The 19,524-nt window shown below is 39.8% G+C and overlaps 1 protein-coding gene across 1 annotated transcript in view; it reads left to right on the forward strand.

Moving 5' to 3' along the window:
• The window catches only part of dpy19l3 (dpy-19 like C-mannosyltransferase 3), a 62,213-nt gene that overhangs the window by 4,388 nt on the left and 38,301 nt on the right, over window positions 1–19,524 (forward strand). The window contains exons 3-12 of the mRNA XM_007560704.2: window positions 8,225–8,315; window positions 9,675–9,796; window positions 10,063–10,208; window positions 11,644–11,767; window positions 11,877–12,011; window positions 13,392–13,523; window positions 14,839–14,940; window positions 15,147–15,220; window positions 16,681–16,839; window positions 18,958–19,086. Coding sequence (XP_007560766.1) covers window positions 8,225–8,315; window positions 9,675–9,796; window positions 10,063–10,208; window positions 11,644–11,767; window positions 11,877–12,011; window positions 13,392–13,523; window positions 14,839–14,940; window positions 15,147–15,220; window positions 16,681–16,839; window positions 18,958–19,086 — 1,214 coding nt within the window. The remainder of the gene's footprint in view (window positions 1–8,224; window positions 8,316–9,674; window positions 9,797–10,062; window positions 10,209–11,643; window positions 11,768–11,876; window positions 12,012–13,391; window positions 13,524–14,838; window positions 14,941–15,146; window positions 15,221–16,680; window positions 16,840–18,957; window positions 19,087–19,524) is intronic.

Below are 19,524 nucleotides of genomic sequence, written 5' to 3' on the forward strand. Positions count from 1 at the left end.
GTATATAATAGCACATTGCACTATATATACATTCAGCTGTGTGAGCAGATGTTTCAGGATTTGCTCACTGTGAAGAGGCCTGGTGGCCTCTGATTGAATTGCGGCCTCCCTCCTATCAGTCTGGCCAGTTTACCACCATCAGACTTAAAGTCCTGGCAACAGAACCACATAATCTGCAAAATCGCTAACAGATCAAACAGATCAAACACCTGTCTCTGGGATTCCTTTACAAATGTGCACAAATATTGTTGATGTTCTGCTAATTAGGCCTGTCACGATAAACGATAAATCACTTAATCACACGATATCGACCTCATTTTAATTATCGGCTTTATCGTCTCTTCCTGCCTTTTTTTTCTTTCTCTTGATGACACTGAATAAAAAAAGGCTCAATTCCGGTGCTCTCCACTGACCCTCCCTTTTTATTTCCTTAGTGTAATGTCCTTGTCGGCCCATTTTCAAAACCTGAGGGACCACACATTAGCCGATAGAAATCCTAGGTATAACGGTTCGATCGGTTCGATCGTGCTGTGTGTTGTCCAGCCACACAGCCATTATTTTGGACTTGTAGCCCAAAATAATGGCTACAAGTCCAGTTAACTAATTTTAATATCACTCAGGCATTAATCAATGCTTTATTAGAATTTACCTGTGACGCATGTGGCTAGAGTCAACGTAAAGTCCCGACTGAATGAAAATCATTATAACCTATTTATGTCACGTTAACGAAGAGCACCTGAAAAGTTACCGGGTTTATCAACTGCGGTAGCAATTTGGCTCCAACTCCTCCCCTTGTCATTTTCTTTGCACGAAATGCTAAATAAATATTAATGTTGTTTACACATATCTCGATGTCCGCTGGACTTCGGGTTGCGTGTCAGCTGTTTGGGATTCCCCTCTTAATTTCCCCTCAGAAAGCGCAGAGGAGAATCCGTGCTTTCTGATTGGCTACCTGTCACATTCAGCGTTAAGGCTCCCAGTCGGGGAAATCCCCTGATTTAGATGGAGCGGCCACGACGATAAAAATCACACTGCAGGATGATCGGCTACGAAATCACCAGCGACAATCTTAGATCGGCCAACTATCTAAGATTATTTTAAGGGGAAAATGGGGGCAAAAAATCGTGTAGTGTGAACTACTGCATTAGGTAGTCGGATGTGCCCATCTTCTCTATTTAAATCTAGTGATTACTGAAGGGCACATACAGACTTCATAATCTGCACTCTTTTGGTTGAATGCAGTATTTATTTCCACTTTGGCTTTATGTTTACTTTTTATTCAAGTTCGTTTTTTGTTAATGGAGACTGAGAGTTCATTTTATTTTTGCTTTTGGTTGTTTTGTTAATTTAGTTTATCAGTTCCAGTGTAATGTTTTCTTTTGAAAATAAAGTGTATCTATCTATGGCAGGAAATAGCTGCATTATTAGTCATTTCCATTAAATCAGTGTCAAAAGGTATTGAAACAATATTATCATTTATCGCAATAATTTTTTAGACCATTAATCGCTCAGCAAAATTTGTTATCGTGACAGGCCTACTGCTAATGTTGAAAAAGCTTTTAACTGCTTTAGCAGCGTCCACCTTCTAAGTCCTCAGACTGCCTCCTCCACATAGGATTAGGGCTATTTATTATTATTCAGTTGAAAATATATAGATAAGTGCATAAAAGAAATCAGTTCACTAAATTGTTTTGGCAAGTTAAGTTTTATTTGAGGAATGCAAAAAGTTATTTATAAGTTCAAAGATGGCTTTAAGTTCATAATGAAAAACAACCGTCTCTTTTAATTTGGGCTAAAAAGTTCATTTTCATTAAAGCCTGTTAAGCTAGCACACATGCAGGTGGTTTTTAGCTGAAGATTTCAGCGGCATAAAATGTTATTTTGTGGGGGATCTTGCTGTTTGGTATGAAATTGTTTCAGCCCAGGTGAATCAAATTGATTTTCTCAAGGCATCCATAAATATGCCTTATAATTTTGAGCTGTGTTTTATATCTGTATTAGATATTGGTCTAGCTAACTCATCCCTCAGTAGTACTGTATCATTGAAGCTGTATGTGGGTGACAGAAAGGGGCCCCTGTAATGTTCATATTTTATTTGTTTGACTGCAATCAATTTACATCCAGGGTCATTTTCAGTCAAAGTTTTGCAAATCAGATGAAAATGGAAAATAATTTTTGTTCTTTTCTGTTATTAATATTAGAGAGGCTCTGAAAACCTCAGATGAACAGCATATGTTTATTAAGCTGAGAAAAGGTTATTTAATAATCAAAGCCAAAAATACTAAAACTGTGAAAAACATTAAACACTAAATGTTCCCGTTGGAACTAAGAAAGACAGAAGCAGCAAGGTTTTTCTACCAAAGTGACTTGAATAACTGACACAGATTTATTCACAAACATGAAACATTAAAGCTATTCTCTCAACAAATAAATGCTTAAGATCAGCATTACAAATAAGATGTATTGTTTGGGTATTTCTATCTCTCTTCTGCATAACATCATTAAACTCTTTAATAAATCTGGAAAAAAGTCATTGCATAAAAGGTAAGGAAAAAAAAGCTAGCTATAACCAGACACTAAAGTGATTACATTGGGGAGGCCTGTCTTGCTTTGCATAGGTCTGAATTCATAAATGTCACTTAAAACTTTACTGGGTAATAAAAAAGTCTTAGGTAAATCTTCCTCTGAGAAGATTTAACCTTCTCTGAGCACAGAACCATTCCACTAGTCACAGTGGAAAAAGTCTGTTGATAAATCAGATTTTCAGATGTTGTGTATCTGAAGCTGACCAAAGACATTGTTATTCTTCTTATCAGAAAGCTCTGTCACTTAGAGTGCTACTTTTGACGGAACTCATTGTCTTAAGATACTTAAGATAGCAGCAATAATGTTTGTTTATTTTTGAGTTTAGAGCAATGCATGGTACAGTCAAGCTCATGAGTTTTTACAGGGGATTATGTTTTTTAGCAGGCTGATGCTAAAGCAGATTTTGCAGCCATTGAGAAGTGCAGACAATGGAACAAGAAGGAATAGACACCAAGTAATTTAAAGTGGACATATTCACTTAAATTCTTCCTTTTCACATGTAAATCATTCACTTACGGTCTATAAAAAAATAGGACTGCAATGCTTTGTTCTGAATTCCTGGTTATTGTAGCTCCACAGACTCTGTTTCAGAGCAGACGCGTTTTAGAGCAACTAATTTTGCTGCAGTCTTTTTAAATGTGAATAAGACATTTCTTGCCACGTCCCCCTCCAGGTCGCAGAGTGTTCCACTCCACCCCGTTCAGCCATTTTTGTATTTTTTTTACACCTCCTCCATTCATGCACACCAACTACAATGTGGAGTGTAGTTTAACTAGTGTTAAACATATGAGATACCTATTAAAACAATTAATAGGTCACAATATGACTGAAGTAAACAAAGCTTTAACATAATCCAGCAGTTAGATAATGTGTCAATAATGTCACTAAATGCATTTGGGTCACGTGTTTTCCAAGACACAAATGGCAAAAACAAAGCCAAATGATTATATTCAAGACATGCAGTACAGTTATAGCCTCAAGGCAGCTAACAGCTAGCATACAGTGCTAACAGAAGCAGAAGGCTCAATGCTACTATCAAACCAATGGGCAGGATGTCATTATCAACACGCAACATTCATGTCTAAAATAAGCTTTGGTGTCATTTCAGTGTTATTAGCAGCTCACTGCTAATAACACTGTACCTTGTTTATCAATGGAGAAAGAACTGACCCTCAATCAGATGAGGTCTTTCAGAAAATCCCTCTTGATATGGTGTAGGTTGCTAAAACATTCATCCTTAAATGCTCGGTGCAAACGGACTTCCTCCATTGATGTGGGTATGTTCCAGAGAAAAATCTAAGTTAACCAGACACTTCGAAGAGGCTCTGATGCAGGGGGATGATGTAAGGAATCCTGTGAGTTAATACACACTAGAACCAAATATTTTGACTTGTTTACTTTCAACTTCTGCATAACTGAATTTGGACTACAAAATCACTATGAGAAAAAAAAATGGCGGATTTACAAAACTGATTAGCCGGAAGTCATGAGCTTGTTTAGCAGTTCTACAGCAAATACAGTGACGTCATCAAGAAGAACATTATAGCAAATAGAGAAAAATGATCAGACTAAAAAATATGACCCAAAAAGAATAGAAAGATATCTCTGCATCACTGGGAGAGAATACATTTAAATATTTTGATCTTGGTGGAACATGGAAGGACAAAGTGATCAGTAGTAAGGGGTTTATGACTGACACTTACTTGCGAAAGCTGTTGTCCATAACAGGAAGTAGAACATATTTGAATAATCCTGCTTTCCTGACACAGTGTGGTCCTGAGATAATGTTCTGCGCTGCTGATTATCACCAGTTCTGCTGAACAGTGAGCTCAGTTGGCTCAGTTTGTCCTCTTGAATTCATCAGGTGTGAGCTCATGTCCATGTGGACTCCAGGACCCTGCGGGGGTTTATTTGGAACATGCGCTTATAGCTTCACACCAGCTCCAGAGCCACAAATTCTCCGACAAACGTTCCCCACGTTTTCCGAACGATGTTCCAACACGTTCCCCTCGGTGCTCTCTCTCACCCTCGTCTCTCTTATCCTGCGCCTGTGTGTGTTTTTATAGACAAGAGGTCAGCAGTAGTCCTCTCTTCTTTTTTTTTTATTTTCCCTCTCCCTCCCTTCGGCGGCTGCAGTTGTCCACAGTCTGTCCTGTTGTTCACACACTTATTGCAGTTCACTTTTTATTTTTTTCTTTATACTTTGAACTGTTTATTTTCACCTCAACTAGAAGCCGGGACATTTTTCTGCTTGAGGAAGGAGTCAGCGGTTCCAGTTGCGACTTCACTCATCCATGGATCCTTCAAGCAATCACATCAGAGATAGAAGTTTTTCAAAATTCATCATGAGGACATGCTGACAGAGAGAAATGAAGGGGAGAAAAATTAAGTAGCTTTCACAAGGAAGGCACTCTTCTGAACTTGTTCACTGGGCTTATTCTCTTTGACCTCAATATAAACCGGGGATTATCCGTATTCCTTATAGTTTTTGGTGAAAAGCCAGTGCTTGTTTTGCCTCGGGTAGACTCGAAAGAGGATTGGAAAGGAAACTAGCTCCTCATTCCCTGTGAGAGAGCTTTTGCATATTTCCTCTGGCGAAGAACTTGAAGAGATTAAAAACCGTTCTTTAATTTATTTGGAGCGACTTCAAGTAAAGGAAAAACATGGCGTGTTGGTATTTATCCCTGTAATGGATTTGGATCTCTTCTACAGAGTATCCCAGGCGCATCCTGTTTTTTTACCTGGATCTAACACATCAAACGTTCCGAGAACATATAGATGACCTCCATTTTTCTCATACAATGGATGTTCGTAAAAGAGCAAAGGTGAACCAGGCAGGTAGCAGTCTGGGGATTTTGCCACCCGGATCATCTGGAGAGAGATGCAACAGTGGCAAGAGGACAGAGCCAGCAAGGATTAGAGAAGGAGTTTCCCCGCTTGGACGATCCTGTTCTTTTTCCGGTTCATGCCTTCCGCGCCAGTGGCCTTGGCAACAGTGTGTTTCCATGGCAGCAGGGCTGTTTCTAGCGGTGCTGCTGGCCGTGGCTCAGGCCTGGTTTGTCAACGCCATACACGAGAATCTGTTGTGGTTCTCTCAGCTCACGGTAGGAGACGCTGCTGGAATTCTAGAAAATGACTCGCTTTGAAAATGAAATAAGCCGAGGTGCATCGTGCGTCGCTGTGTACAATAGGCAGCACTAAAGGGTTGGGGTGGATTTGGTCAGTAATAAAGTGGACACACAAAGCTGTCACACCTCTCAGCTGGCCAATCACAATTCACAGCAGGAGTTCCTACCTTTCTGTCTTATTTGCTAGTTGACTCATTGGGGCAGCTGTGACTCATTTACCAGAGTCCTTGTCTTGCTGTTAGAAAGATGTGGGTTCGATTCCAGCGTCCTGCCCCTGCCACATGTCTGCGTGCTCCTGAGTATGTTGTGTAACTCCAAGTTGCTTCCAGACCTGTGTGTTGAATGGTGTGACTAAATGAAAAATGTAACTCTGACTCAGAATGCAGTGATGTCAGTGTTTTGTGTCGGAGCCATGTTAACTATGTTCAGGACATGTTTTGTTTTGGAAAGAGTCCCTTTTCACCTTTGTAGTTTTCACCAAAACTGTAAGGTGAAGCAGTTTTGGAGCTTCACCTTAACCAAAGGAGAAGCATATAGGCATACACATGTATTCAAAGTGTACATGTGTATACTACAAAATTTAATATTTAAAAACTACATTTTGTTTAGTAGTGGGACTCAATAAAATTTTTATTGAGTTCATTTCAGGTTCTGTCATTAATTTTTGCAAGTAATTGCATTTTAATCGAAAACATATATTAATTTGCTGCTAAATTATGACATAAATTGATATGAGCTCACCATGTAGCTTAAGAAGCTGAAACTCCTAGACACAACATAACATGACACGCTATTCGCTGGCGTTAGCCTAGCAGCATTTATTTCCAAACTTCTACTATTTATTTACATTCCTTGTTTCCCAAGAGCGGAAACAAGGAAGATATTAACTTCTGCTGCAGAGCGTTGTATGGAAGCCCATTTATGCCCTGAAATAAAAAAGTACTACAAAAGCCCAACTGAATGTCATTATTTTGAATTTTAAACCCATAATTGAGATTCAAAGTCATCATTTTGACTTTAAAGTGACTTTATGTCTCATAATTAGGACTTTGAATCTCTGAATTATGACTTCTTGATGGACTTTTATTTTTTCTTTCCTGGCAGAAATGGGCTTCCATAAATATGAGCTCATTCGGTCTGATCAGGGGAAGCAGCAGGCTCAAACCTTCATCCATCTGTAGGTGTTATGGAAAAGGAACAGAGGTTTATTTTTACAAACTCAATCAAAAGATCCTTCCTGCCCACAGCATCACTATCAACAATGACTTTTTAAAAATACGTGGATGATTTTAGTTATGGCAACATCTAATTTCCCTTTGACTGATATGCAGTAGTATGTGCTTTCAAAAAAGAAAGTACCACGTCAAAGAAAGTCATGTTTGAGTCAGAAGTCATGATGACATTTATGAATTCTGGTTTTCCAGCAAACTAACAGGAGACACATCTTTGGCAGTTTATTTTGGGACTGCGTGTGGGATTTCTTCTGCACTAGGTATTTATTGTTCACAAACTGAACCCATTGGCCCAAATTAAGAAGACAGTCTTTTGGTTCATTTAATGTCTTCCTCGCAAAAATCCAAATCACTGTCAGATGATAAATCAGGAGTCATTTTCCTATTTTTCCTTCAGAACCAGGTTGTACTTTGATTCTTTGCTTGATTCTTTAGCTTGTTCTCCTTCAAAGCCCAGGTGTCCACATTAATCATAGAAGTGACCAAGAGGTCAACAGTCACTAGATTCTTTTGTTCTACTTTGGAATCTCCTGATATGATGACAAAAAATTATATTTAGTGTTCATTTGACTGTTTATTTGTTTCATGGTGGATTTTCAACCTTAATAATATTTTAAATTGAAATCCACATGGCTCCAGGCTTTCCCTCTCTCATGTTCTTACTTAATCTGCTGATAAATTGAAAGGAAAACTAATCTGTTCCCATTACAGGCTTTTTATGGTTTTAAAGCTGACATTATTACTGGAAAATACCAGAAACCACATTGTAGTAATGCTTTGATATATGGTTTCATTTTTTACAGACTCTGGATTGCAGGAGCTCTTGGACTGTTTTTATCTTTAGACGGTGGTAATGCCGGAGAACAGTTTGGCAGACTCCTGCTGAATTATAAAAACTGATTTTCATAAGGAAACAGGCTGCTGTTGTCAGAGGATTTCACTTTTAATCAAACGCAGATTGGAAATGTTTCCAAACTAAGTGTAGCAGACAAACAATTGATGTAATATTGTGGCGTGGGACATCCTCAGTGTCTTCTCCTCTCCTTCTGAAGTGGAACAGTAATCATGCTTGGTGGGCGGTGGGGGGTATGGAAGGGGTTCTCCTGGGATGGCTGTGTTACCTCTCTGATTGTTACCTGAGAGGGCTGCCAGTATATCAGCCGCTTTGCTCTGGTCCTTCTCGTTTCTGTCTTGTCTCGCCAGAAAATCTGTTTTCCACATCACGCTGAACAAAAGAGCTTGGATTTATATCAGCACATTCCCAATTTCTGTTTTCAGGAAGTGGAGAGGGAGATCTCCTTCCGGACCGAATGTGGACTCTACTACTCGTACTACAAGCAAATGTTGCAGGCTCCATCCATACAGGAAGGTATGCTCAGTGTGAACCACCCAAGTCTTCATCATCGTCTGCAGTTCAGCTCATTATTTCCTTACTAAATTCTCTATTTTATTAATTATGTAGTTATTTACAGCTGTAACAAACTGTAGTTAGAGAAGCACCGACCCTATATTAACATGTGTATCAGTCCTGATGTTGAAAAAAATTCTAGTTTGAGTATTGGTAACAATGTCCCCAATCCATAAGATCTGTTTGGTCTAATTCTACGCTTTGTGCTCTGAATGACATCATGCTTTATTATTGATTTTATATTACATTTAAAATTCCTAGTTGCACTTTCTGAACCATTTGAATGAAGGTTTGCTGCAGTTTATATTTACATGTTTTAACAAGCTAGTCAACCTGTTGTTTTTGTCAGATTCAGTTTCTTTATCATTTATTTTACATTGGCTGCTCTACTCCTAATTGCACTGACTAAACACATTAAAGTTGTTTTTACATGTTTGACCAAATTTATGAAACTATTTGTGTATTTCAATGTGAAGCTAAAGTTTAAGTTTAGCATTAACTGAGATGCTGTAATGTTTATGTTTTTCTAAATATACATAGAACAATGTTTTTTGATGATATACTGCGTGTGATTGCTTGGAGGCAGAATTGAAATTGAACGATGAATTTGATTAATTGCACATCCCTGCCTTCAGGTTTCGTCTGGAGATAATCTTCAGGAAATCATCCTTAAAGCAGTCAGAGGTCTTAACTGTGAGATGTGTCAAGTGGGATAAGGTCTGAGTTAACAGCTCTACTTACAAACAACACATTTACATGATGAGCTACAAAATATCCGCAAGTTATTTTGACATTAACCTGGTAAAGAATTCCCAGTTATTTACAAAGTGATGCTAAATCTAATTATGCTGCCTAACCAAAAAAAAAAAAATTGGTGCAAGGATGCTGAAGTTTTTAACAGCAGTAAAAGACCTCATGACTGGAGCAGCAGCGCTTCAGGCGGACATGCTCAGTTATTTATGATACAGTGATCACAGTGGGTCCAGTCATCTCCAAACTAAACTTTATAACTCACACTAGGTATGCATCCATCCACTTTTCTCACTTCCCATACCAATATCTGAGGTTTAGATACAGAAAAACGGTGCTGAGTTGACTTAAAATATTTATTTTCCTAAACACAAACATAAATGTCCTGAATTACAAATTTACTTGATAACTCAGCACAGTACAGCACACTTAAATACACCAGTACCTCCACAAGCTTGGTCAAAGATGTAAAAAAACATCCTTCAGTGGTTCAGAAAGTACAAATAGGAAGTCTAAATGTAAATGTGTGTGTGTGTGTGTGTGTGTGTGTGTCTGTGTGTGTGCTCTCAGGGCTGTCAGAACTGATCCATGACAACTTGACAGAATCAAAGAGGACCATCAATCTCTTACAGCGGATGAATATCTACCAAGAGGTGTTTCTCAGTGTTCTGTACAGACTGCTGCCCTTGCAGGTAAGACACCACCCACAAATTGACTCTGGGGAAAGCTTTTTATTTTTAGTTTTTTTTCAATTTGAGCCATAAATAAAAAAAAAATAAAAGTTTGCAGGAAAGTTGTTACATATTTAAAAATGACCCAAACTTTTAAACTTTAGCAATTTTCCATACTGCACAGTTCCTCTGCTGTCATTGTTGGCCTATCAGTGCCTAATAAGCCATTTTCTTTTGTGTGCGTGTGTGTGTGTGTGCGTGTTTGTGTGCGTGTGTGTGTGGTCCAGGCGTATCTGGAGCCCGTTTATTTCTACATTTACACAGTGTTCTCGCTCCAAGCCGTGTATGTGATCGCTCTGTACCTCACAGCATGGCTCCTGGCTGGTTCCTGGCTGGCTGGTTTACTGACTGGAGTCTGGTACATTCTTAATAGGTGAGTAATAACAACGTTCTGCATGCTCACTGGGACGAGGCAGAGGAGAGAGCACCACTCTGAGCCTCTGTAGAAGTCGAATTGCACATATCTGATAAAATTCAAACCTTCTCCCCGACCAGAAAAAATGTCAATCATACTATAAAGTTTGTAGAATTTTTTTGTGACAGAGTAACTATTGGATAAATATGTAGTAGATGAAAAAATGATTAGCTGTTTTTAAAAAAATTTTAAATAAACATCTGAAAAGCACATCAGGTTTTTTTGTTTAGACCAGGTCCAGGACTTCAACGCGGTAATCTCCATTTATTAATTACATAGATTTCAGCACCTTATTTTTTAATTTTAGCGCAATTAATGGCATATTTTTCTGACATAAAAGGGCTCGGACCAGAACCTAGAAAGGTTAACCCAGGGGTGGGCAATCCTGGTCCTCGAGGGCCGGTGTCCTCCAACTCTTAGATGTCTCTCTGGTCCAACACACTTGAATCCAACAGCTGAATCACCTCCTAAGTGCAGTCTAGTTCTCAAGAGTCCTGCTAACGACCTTATTATTTGATTCAGATATGTTGAAGCAGAGATGCATCTAAAAGTTGCAGGAGACCGGCCCTCGAGGCCTGGAGTTGCCCACCCCTGGGTTAACCGGGTTTCAATGTTGATTAATCAACAGATTTTATTTCAATTAACCACATTTTTTTCATAGCCAGCATTTGGCCACCTCCTGTTATCTCCTATAATGTGACCGGTGTCCTAAAGAAAAGTAATATAAATGGGGATGTTTGTGGGGATGCAGTGTTTGTGTTAGAGGGGTTATGAGTATGAAGTATTAAAGCTTTAAGTCCTTTAAAGCTTTAAAATGAAGCATGACAAAATATGATAGACTTTGATAATAGCATCTACTTCAGTAAATAAGTCTGTAGATAGAAACTGATATTTACAAAAATGTATTCTGGCAGCTTATGGTATGTTAAAATAAAAAGACACAGGGAGCCTGTAGATATAGTTGTGTGACATAGAGCAGCTGTGTTGATGGGTTGTATTACTTTTTATTTTGCTTGGAACATTCTTGGAAAAAATGCATAAATTTAGAAGAAATTTCAGGATTATCTTGACTTTCTGTGCAGGGCGATACGTTGGCACGATTTTTTTTTTTTTCAGTAAACAGTAAAAGCAGAAGGTAGTAGAGGTCTCCAGCTCTAGAAAACAGCTTTGAGCTGAAAAACAAGCCTGCAGAGCTTATTAGCATATTAGGGTGCATCTTCCAAATTTTTGATAGCTTAACAAATGTTCACATATGATGACCTTTAACTCATTTCTCAGGTTGTTTTCTGAGAAATGAGACACATTTATTTGATTGTTTTAAATCAAATAAAGTTGATTTAAAATAATCAGTGTTTCTCCATCTAAGGGCTGCTCTTCCGTTTCCTTCTTTCAGGGTGGACACTACTCGGGTGGAGTTCACCATCTCCCTCAGGGAGAACTGGTCTTTGCCCTTCTTTGCCCTGCAGGTCACTGCTGTCACTTGCTACCTCAGGCCTCAGCTCAGCGCCCTGCAGCAGGTCCAGCTCACACACAAACCGAGTCTAGATGAATAATCTCAGTTATTTAACAAAGGTCGAAGCAGAAGCAGCACAGAATAATTTGTGTTTTTGTGTGTTTGCTCGCCAGAAAGTGATGGTGTGGCTGATGTACGTGACGACATGTTGCTTCTGTCTGACGTGGCAGTTCAACCAGTTCATCCTACTGGTTCAAGCTCTCATTGTTTACATCCTGGACATCGTCGACCTCTTGACGACGACCCAGGTACGTAGGACACAGTTGCTGTGGCACCCATTCCTCCCACCATGACACCAACTGGTATCATCCATCCATCCATCCATCCATCCATCCATCCATCCATCCATCCATCCATCCATCCATCCATCCATCCATCCATCCAACTAATAAACCAACCACCCTTCATATCTCACACTTCACTGATTCCATAGTCAGTTACAAAATGCAAATATTAACACAAACAGTCCCACCCATAAAGTGTCTTGAAATCCATTGATCAATATAGTATCAACACAGGTATCACAGTATCAATGAGGTGTTTGCAGTAACAAGTAACAAGATGAAGATCCACTTTGTCTGTCACTCCACTCTGCCGCTCCTGCTCCTCATATACGGAATACCTGGAGGGCCAAAAAACACATATTTTATGTGTCCTTAATGCGCAAAGTATATTTCTTATGTACAATCAAACGTGTCCACAACTTAAACTGTATGTAAATGAACCACATCACCAGCCAACCACAGACGGTTGGTTTTGTCTGATTAAAGTAGTCGTTGGATGGTAAAGAAGCAATTAGAACTAGAAAATCAACATTTTTCACCCAGAGGCATCAATTACAAAACAAAATGTAAAAATTTAGGAAAAACAAAAGCATAACTTGAGTTTTGTATCCTAAGAATATGTAGTGAAGCATAAAAATATGCTTACTTTATGCATTTCAGAGCTACTATGTAATATTTAGCATTTTTACATTGACTTTTAGAGATAGACCCAGTCAAAGTAGCTCAAATGCCACAGTCCCTGATCAGTTGACTCATTTAGCATTATTCATGTCATAACATATATTCACACTCCATTGTGACGCTTCATTATTAGTATATTATTAGTAATCTGCTGCAGTCCTGTCCGGTCTGATCCACATGTCTTCTGAAGATGTTTTGAGGGAAGCCGGGTGTGTCCTCTCCTCAGATCGACTCCAGGACAGAAGCCGGTCCAGGTCTGGCTGAGGCTCCTCTTTTAAGCTAAAAACTCAAAAAGCAGCTGGGCTAAATGAACTGAGAAAGAGGAATTCTCATGGAGGTTTTCCAGGCTTTACATTGCCCCAATAAAATCCGTCCTAATTTACATTTCACGTTAAGAGCGGTTTGGCAGCTGTGTTGACATGTGTAGCCATCCCTAAATTATTCATAGCCAAGCCAAACTTTGATTTCTACTTGTTATTTTTTTATTGGACCAGTAGTTTTCTTTTGGGCTGGAATGATGCAAACCTTGACAAGAAAAGGAAAGACAGTGAATGTAAATGCGGAGTGGCATAAACTGCAAACTGAATCCTCCATGTGATTGTGAAACCACATTGTGATTGTTAGCAGTGCGTGGCTCACACCCGGCCATGTGTGTCTGCCCAGGTGACCACCCTGTACCTGGTTCAGGTGAGCGGCCTGCTGAGCGTTTGGCTGCTGCAGTTCTGCAACTCCATGGTCCTGGGATCGCTGGTGCTCAGCTTCATTGTTGCAGCGCTCTTCATCAGACACTGCCAGGTTAGTACGTGTGTGAATCTACTCTGGCTGTCAGGATGATTGAATTAATGATGAGTTAAATAGTTAATTAGATCCTGATGTTTGTTTTTCATTGCATATGCTAATGAACAAAAGTAGTTTAAGTTTTTATCACAAGCATACAGCAAAACACTGCACCACTTCTGAGTTCCTGACTCCTCAGAATGGATTTTGCGGAGTTTCCTTTCTTCTCTTTTATTTTTCAATGAAATGCATACATACACAGCAAAGCTTTTGTGCTCTCTGCCTCTATCAGAGGTTCTTGAGATACTTTTGCAACTTAGCAGGAATCCACCTGGGTGAACCTGATGTAAGTGAGCATAATTAGGAAGGTGCTTATGTCTGTTTTTTCCCCATACACCTTTAAAAGGAGAAATTAAATCATGGCCATACTATTTGTAAAGTCTGTAATGCCACTATTTATAATGGTTCTACTGCTCACTGTAGCATAAACAGGATTGTTTTACAAACCTCAGTAAGGATTTAGCATTATTTGTGCTGAATGACCAAAGATATCAACTCGAGTTGCTCTTAAGTCACAAAAGTTAAACATAGAGATGCACCGATTGGAGTTTCTGGCTGATCACCGGGCTTTAAAAATCCTGACATACAGATATGGATATTCTTTGTCTGAAATGTTGCTTAATATAGCAACAGTGCAGTGATTGTTGTTAACCGCAGATGTGAGCTGATGGGAGGGTCTGTCAGTCAGTGAACAGGTTACTCAGAGTGTTTGGTTCACTTGACACCAGATTAACAGCAGGTTGAATGTTTGCACTCTTAAGTGAAACTATTTGTTCTATGTCTGCTGCTGTTCATCTTACGTGTTTTTGTGCCCAAACTACAAAGAAAATATTTTTACTGTAGCAATGAATTTAAAAGAATAAGATCTCCAGAGGAATGTGTGTTTCGGTGGGGGGAGGTGTAAGGGCAGTTTCAGAAGTGATGTGGCCCGCTGTGGGGCTGATTCTACCGTACATTAGCTAAAGAAGTGTTATATATTTCTCAACCTGTTGTTTTAGAGCGATCCAAGCCTTAATTAGGGATCAAGGGGTCAGAACTCCTCAGCCTCCCAGGCCTGGTGAAGGGAGGATCATTCCCCCTGGGCTGACCTGCGGATCTGATTGCTGCCAGTAGCAGTTCCCTGGTTAACACTTGGTGGATCGATAATAAATGCCATATTTTCTAACAAATATAAAACATGTAAGGAGTGTAATTTAAAGTCTGTGTAAAAACTGAAGGCTTTATTATCTGGCTGATTATGTTTGAAATCAACACTATGTGTTTCGTCTTGCAGCCTGCTTTGAAGACTGGAGGCCTGCTGGTTCGTCTGGCCAAAGTTCTCCTCCACAGCATCCTTGTTCTCCTGCTCGCCTTCATCGTCAACTCCTTGACTAAGGTGCTCGTCTTTCTCTGCCTCCCTTCCCTCTCCTCCCCTGTGTTGTCCTCCTGTTTTCTCTCCCCTCCTCTCATCCTCTCCTCAACACATCTCAGACCTTCAGAGCAATGATGCAACGTTGTCCACCCGGTTTCTGCTCCTGTTTACGCTTCTGAAGGCTGATCTCAGCCCAGACGTGATGACCTTATCTGTGCTTGTGTTTACAGAAAGCACTTCAGCTCAGATCAGACGAACACATTTTTAAATTCATCAAGTCAAAGTTTGCCTTGGGGCCGACGAGGTATGAACACATAAAACACACAAACCTCAATCCATTGCTTGGTTTTTTGCCGAACACCTGTTCTCTAAAATCCCATTTGACTCGCATAGGCTGAGAGTATATGTACAGTCAGTGTGCTGTGGGCTTGTTACAAAACTTCCACTTGATCTAGAGTGACTACATTATTCACTAAGCACTAGTGTCATAGCACCTGCAGCGTTAATGTGTGTGAATAATAGATCGCGGGGTAAAGCCACTAGACCTCTCATCGATCAGTGTGTGTTGCCTTGTCGGGACGGCTGCTCAGGGGCCAGCGAATAACACGGCTCCCAATGTGATGCTGCACAACTGGCCCTTCAATTATTCAGGAGATTGTAGAAAATGCGAGGCTCACTCTGTGCTCTGCTTCACCCTCAGCTCCTCTCTCTCTCTCTCTGCCTCACTCAGACTTCTTTCTGCTCTCCCACTGTTTCGTTCTCCTGTCCTTTGAGTCCTGCTTTGCATTTGTGGGAGCACAGCTTTCAGTTTGAGGTAATTTTCCAGGCCTTTATTTATCTTGGGCTGTATATTGCAAGTAAAAAGTACTCTGAAAGAAAAAGCTGACAGTCATTTTAAAGATGAACTACAGCATCAATACTTGTGCCCAAAACCAATCTGATTTGTTTTAGCATCTGGTCCAATGGAAAATGGAGTCGGATTATGAAGGCAGCAATTAGAAAGCGTCAAAGTCAAGGTGACCTCACAGACCGCTGGAGACTGAGACTGTGACTGTCTGACCAAGACAAACCTCTTAGTTTGAAACTACAGAGCAAAATGATAGAACTGTAATGAGTGAGACAGAAAGTGAGCTAAATAAAATAGAAAGCCAAAGAAATATTTTACTTGGGAAAAAAAGTAGCTTACTTACCCGTGGTAGGCAGTCTTATTCAAGCTTATTTGCTCTGAGTTTGTAGCTTGGATTTCTGGTACATACTCTCACATGAATACTGGATCTCGTGAGTCTGTTGGTCCGTAGAGGGAAATGTTGCATCGGAGTCTATGCATCAAGTAAAAATCTGATCTAAGTGTGAAAAGTTGGACGCAAGTGGTGTGTTTTGGACCTCTGCTTCCCCAGGCTAGGACAGATGATGAGGCGCAGTTCCATCAGGTGTTTGCTAATTGGGTTCAACAGAGGCCTATAAAATCTTCTCCTAACCACAACATATACTTCTCCAACCAATGAGTATTGAGATAGATCAAACAACATTCAAAGTAATCAAATGAAAACGTGTTGAACCCCAAATGCATTTTATGCTTGGTGCTAATGCAATGCTAACACCAATTACCTTTACCGGATGTGTTTCTCTGGTGCAAACCTGTTCACTTAGAGAGAGAGAAACTCTTCTTGCATGTATATCCGCAGAGTTTATGCACTTTAAGTCAAATTTATAGCCAGTCATACATTTTGTTGAGAACATCAGGTAATATTATCTCTTCTGCAGGGACTTTGATGCCAGTCTGTATCTGTGTGAGGAAGCCTTTGGGCTGCTGCCACTGGACACTCTGGAGCGCCTGGCTGGCACCCTGCTGCTGTACCCATACGTCCCCACTGTCCTGCTGCTCAGTGGCATGCTGGCAGTGGCAGTGCTGCACAACCTCAGGTACTTGATGCTCAGTGGGAAAAGTTTCAACATGAAAACAAGTTTATTTTGATTGTCCTCAACGGCTGAATGAGCTGGATAAACTGAACTATGCTGAACCTCATATGGGACTATTGAACCTCTGACGGCAACAAGTGATCCAGTATGGTTCTTAAATTTGAAGCATCTTGAATCACAGAAAGCCTCACACACAGATCCACACATCTAACACACACTGTTAGGTGTGTGGCTCGTCTTACAATGTGGCCATGATCAGAAACTTGTGCTGAATAATACATCAATTCTTTACTACCTGAATATGATCTGGTATACCATTCTCTCTGTATGATAATCTGTGAAACAGTTCTGATTTTGTCTCTCTCAGACACAGAATATTTTCTGTTTTCTGTTGTAAATGGTTGATTAAGCTATCAATTATTCTGACGATTAATTATGTAATTTAATTAACAAAATTGTCCCGTTCTCTAGTAGCTGTTTAAGCTAGTAAAATAAATATGATATAAAGATGTTTATATCAGTAATAGTACACTTGAACAATCAAGTAGATTAATCAGAGAAGAATAATCTATGTATTAGGAGTAGGCAGTGCCCCCTGGTGAGTAAGTGCTTATAAGACTGATATAACACTGTCATGACATAACACCTGTTATGAACATGAAGCCTTTATGAACATGAAGGAGTCTTTATGAATATTAATGACTGTTGTCATTAAGTGCCATTTGGTAAATAATGACACTTTTATTCCAAAGTTGCTTTAAAAGTTGCATTTAAAGTGCCAGCTTTACATTAAAATGTCATTATTTGCCAAATAATCCAAAGTTGGCACTTTTAATGGACTTTTAAAGCAAATTTGCATTAAAACTATTATTTACCGAATGCCACTTCCCAATAACAGTCATAAATACCCATAAAGACTCATTGATGTTCATGACAAGTGTTATGTCATATTTTTATCAGATCATATCAGTCCTATGAATCCCCCTTCAAATGAAGTGTTACCAGAGCTATTTATTGCTTATTTTTAGGCAGTTGTATGGCTGTGAATGATTGGCACAGCAGTGGCTCAAGCACAAATATTGTTCTTGAAAAACATTCCCACTTGAAAGAGGCTTCTTTAGGACTTCATATTCTTAAAAAAGTAAACTGCACATAGTAACTGCATTTAATCAAATTTTAGAATTTACTAATATTTACTGATGTTCTCATGGGACAGTCAGTGGAGAAGATAAAAATAAAATTTCCATCAAGTTTTTTTTTTTTTACATTAATAGAAATTTATCAAGAATAAATAATACATTCTTATGATACAAATTTTTTAACAGTAAATGATAAATCTCCATCTCTAAAGCATACCCTTGTGTCCCATTGTGTTTACTGGTAATACTGGTATAATAAGCTGTGTTTCTAATTAATGAATCAGATGCCACTTTGTAAAATAAAGAGATATACAAGTGTGGTAGATGAGATGAGGGCTTTTGTTAGTTGAAGGAAAACCTAAACCAGAGGTCACCATGTTTTCCTTTACCCCTGGATTTCCCTCCATGCTCTGAAAAAGCAGCATCATCCACCAGCTGCCTCTCCCAGCTTCATTTGCCTGTGGTGCAAGGTGATAGGCTGCTCTCAACTAATCAAATTACCATTTCAACTCGCCCTGCGCTACTGGATGGCTGGAATACTAACCTCACAGAACAAAGGGCTATTTGCCAATTCAGGAATTAATTTAATCCAGTATAGCCAACCTCACGTAGTCAGGGGAGCCAGATTTGATTTATATTCAAATGGAAGTCAGTGTCCGTCTGATTCGGTGCAGGAGGCCACATCGTGGGAGTAATATCATCGCCTTCGGGGCCTCGCTCTGTTTGTATGCGCGCTGACTCCTGCAGACAGAAACGGTCGTGGGTGTACATCGTTACATGTCCACTTGCGTGCAAGCTGCTAATGAAATCTGAACAAGAGCTACTGAAATCTGAATAATCAGAACAATATCAATTCCGCCCACCTTCCGTCCGTCCTGCCTCTCCTCTCCAGCGTCTGGATGTGATGTTTTATATATTTACCGTCGGCTTTTGGTAACATGCTTCTTTTCTGCTTTAATGTCTGGTTTTTGTTTCCCATTAGGCCTAAAGGAGGTTGGGAGGAAGAGAAGAGAGCAGCTGCAGGGGGACAGGTGGAGGCTTTCCGGCCAGATGTGGCCTACAATCTGCTGCACTCTGTGCTCTACGGCCTCCTGGCTTTCAGCACCATGAGGTAAACTCTGAATTGTTGAGGCAGCAGAACACGTATACATTCACACTTCCAGGCATAGGCGCTGATTCCTGAGCACCAGTCATGGAAGCATGGCTAGCACCACTGATATACATCACTGCACCAAGTAGCCACTATAGCTAGCCACAGGCACTTTTACTAGGCATTGAGTCATATCCACAAACCCACAGTTCCAATGCGCAGGTATCTGTCGCAAAAATGTTCATAACTTTCTTCTTTATTATACGGTTTTCATAAAATGTAACTTAAATTTAAGCTGTGAAAATTACTGTTTTGATATGCAAACTTTGTGTTATTGGGGCCTGCCATCACAGGTCAGTCACTGCCTCCATGCATTGCATGGCAGGCACCTATTGTTCTACACCCAATAGAATGTCTCTTTATATCTTTATTTTTCTTCCATTACCGTTAATGCGGCTC

This window comes from Poecilia formosa, unplaced genomic scaffold (assembly GCF_000485575.1).
Source record: "Poecilia formosa unplaced genomic scaffold, Poecilia_formosa-5.1.2 Scaffold119, whole genome shotgun sequence".
In the NCBI taxonomy this organism is placed as follows: Eukaryota; Metazoa; Chordata; class Actinopteri; order Cyprinodontiformes; family Poeciliidae; genus Poecilia; species Poecilia formosa.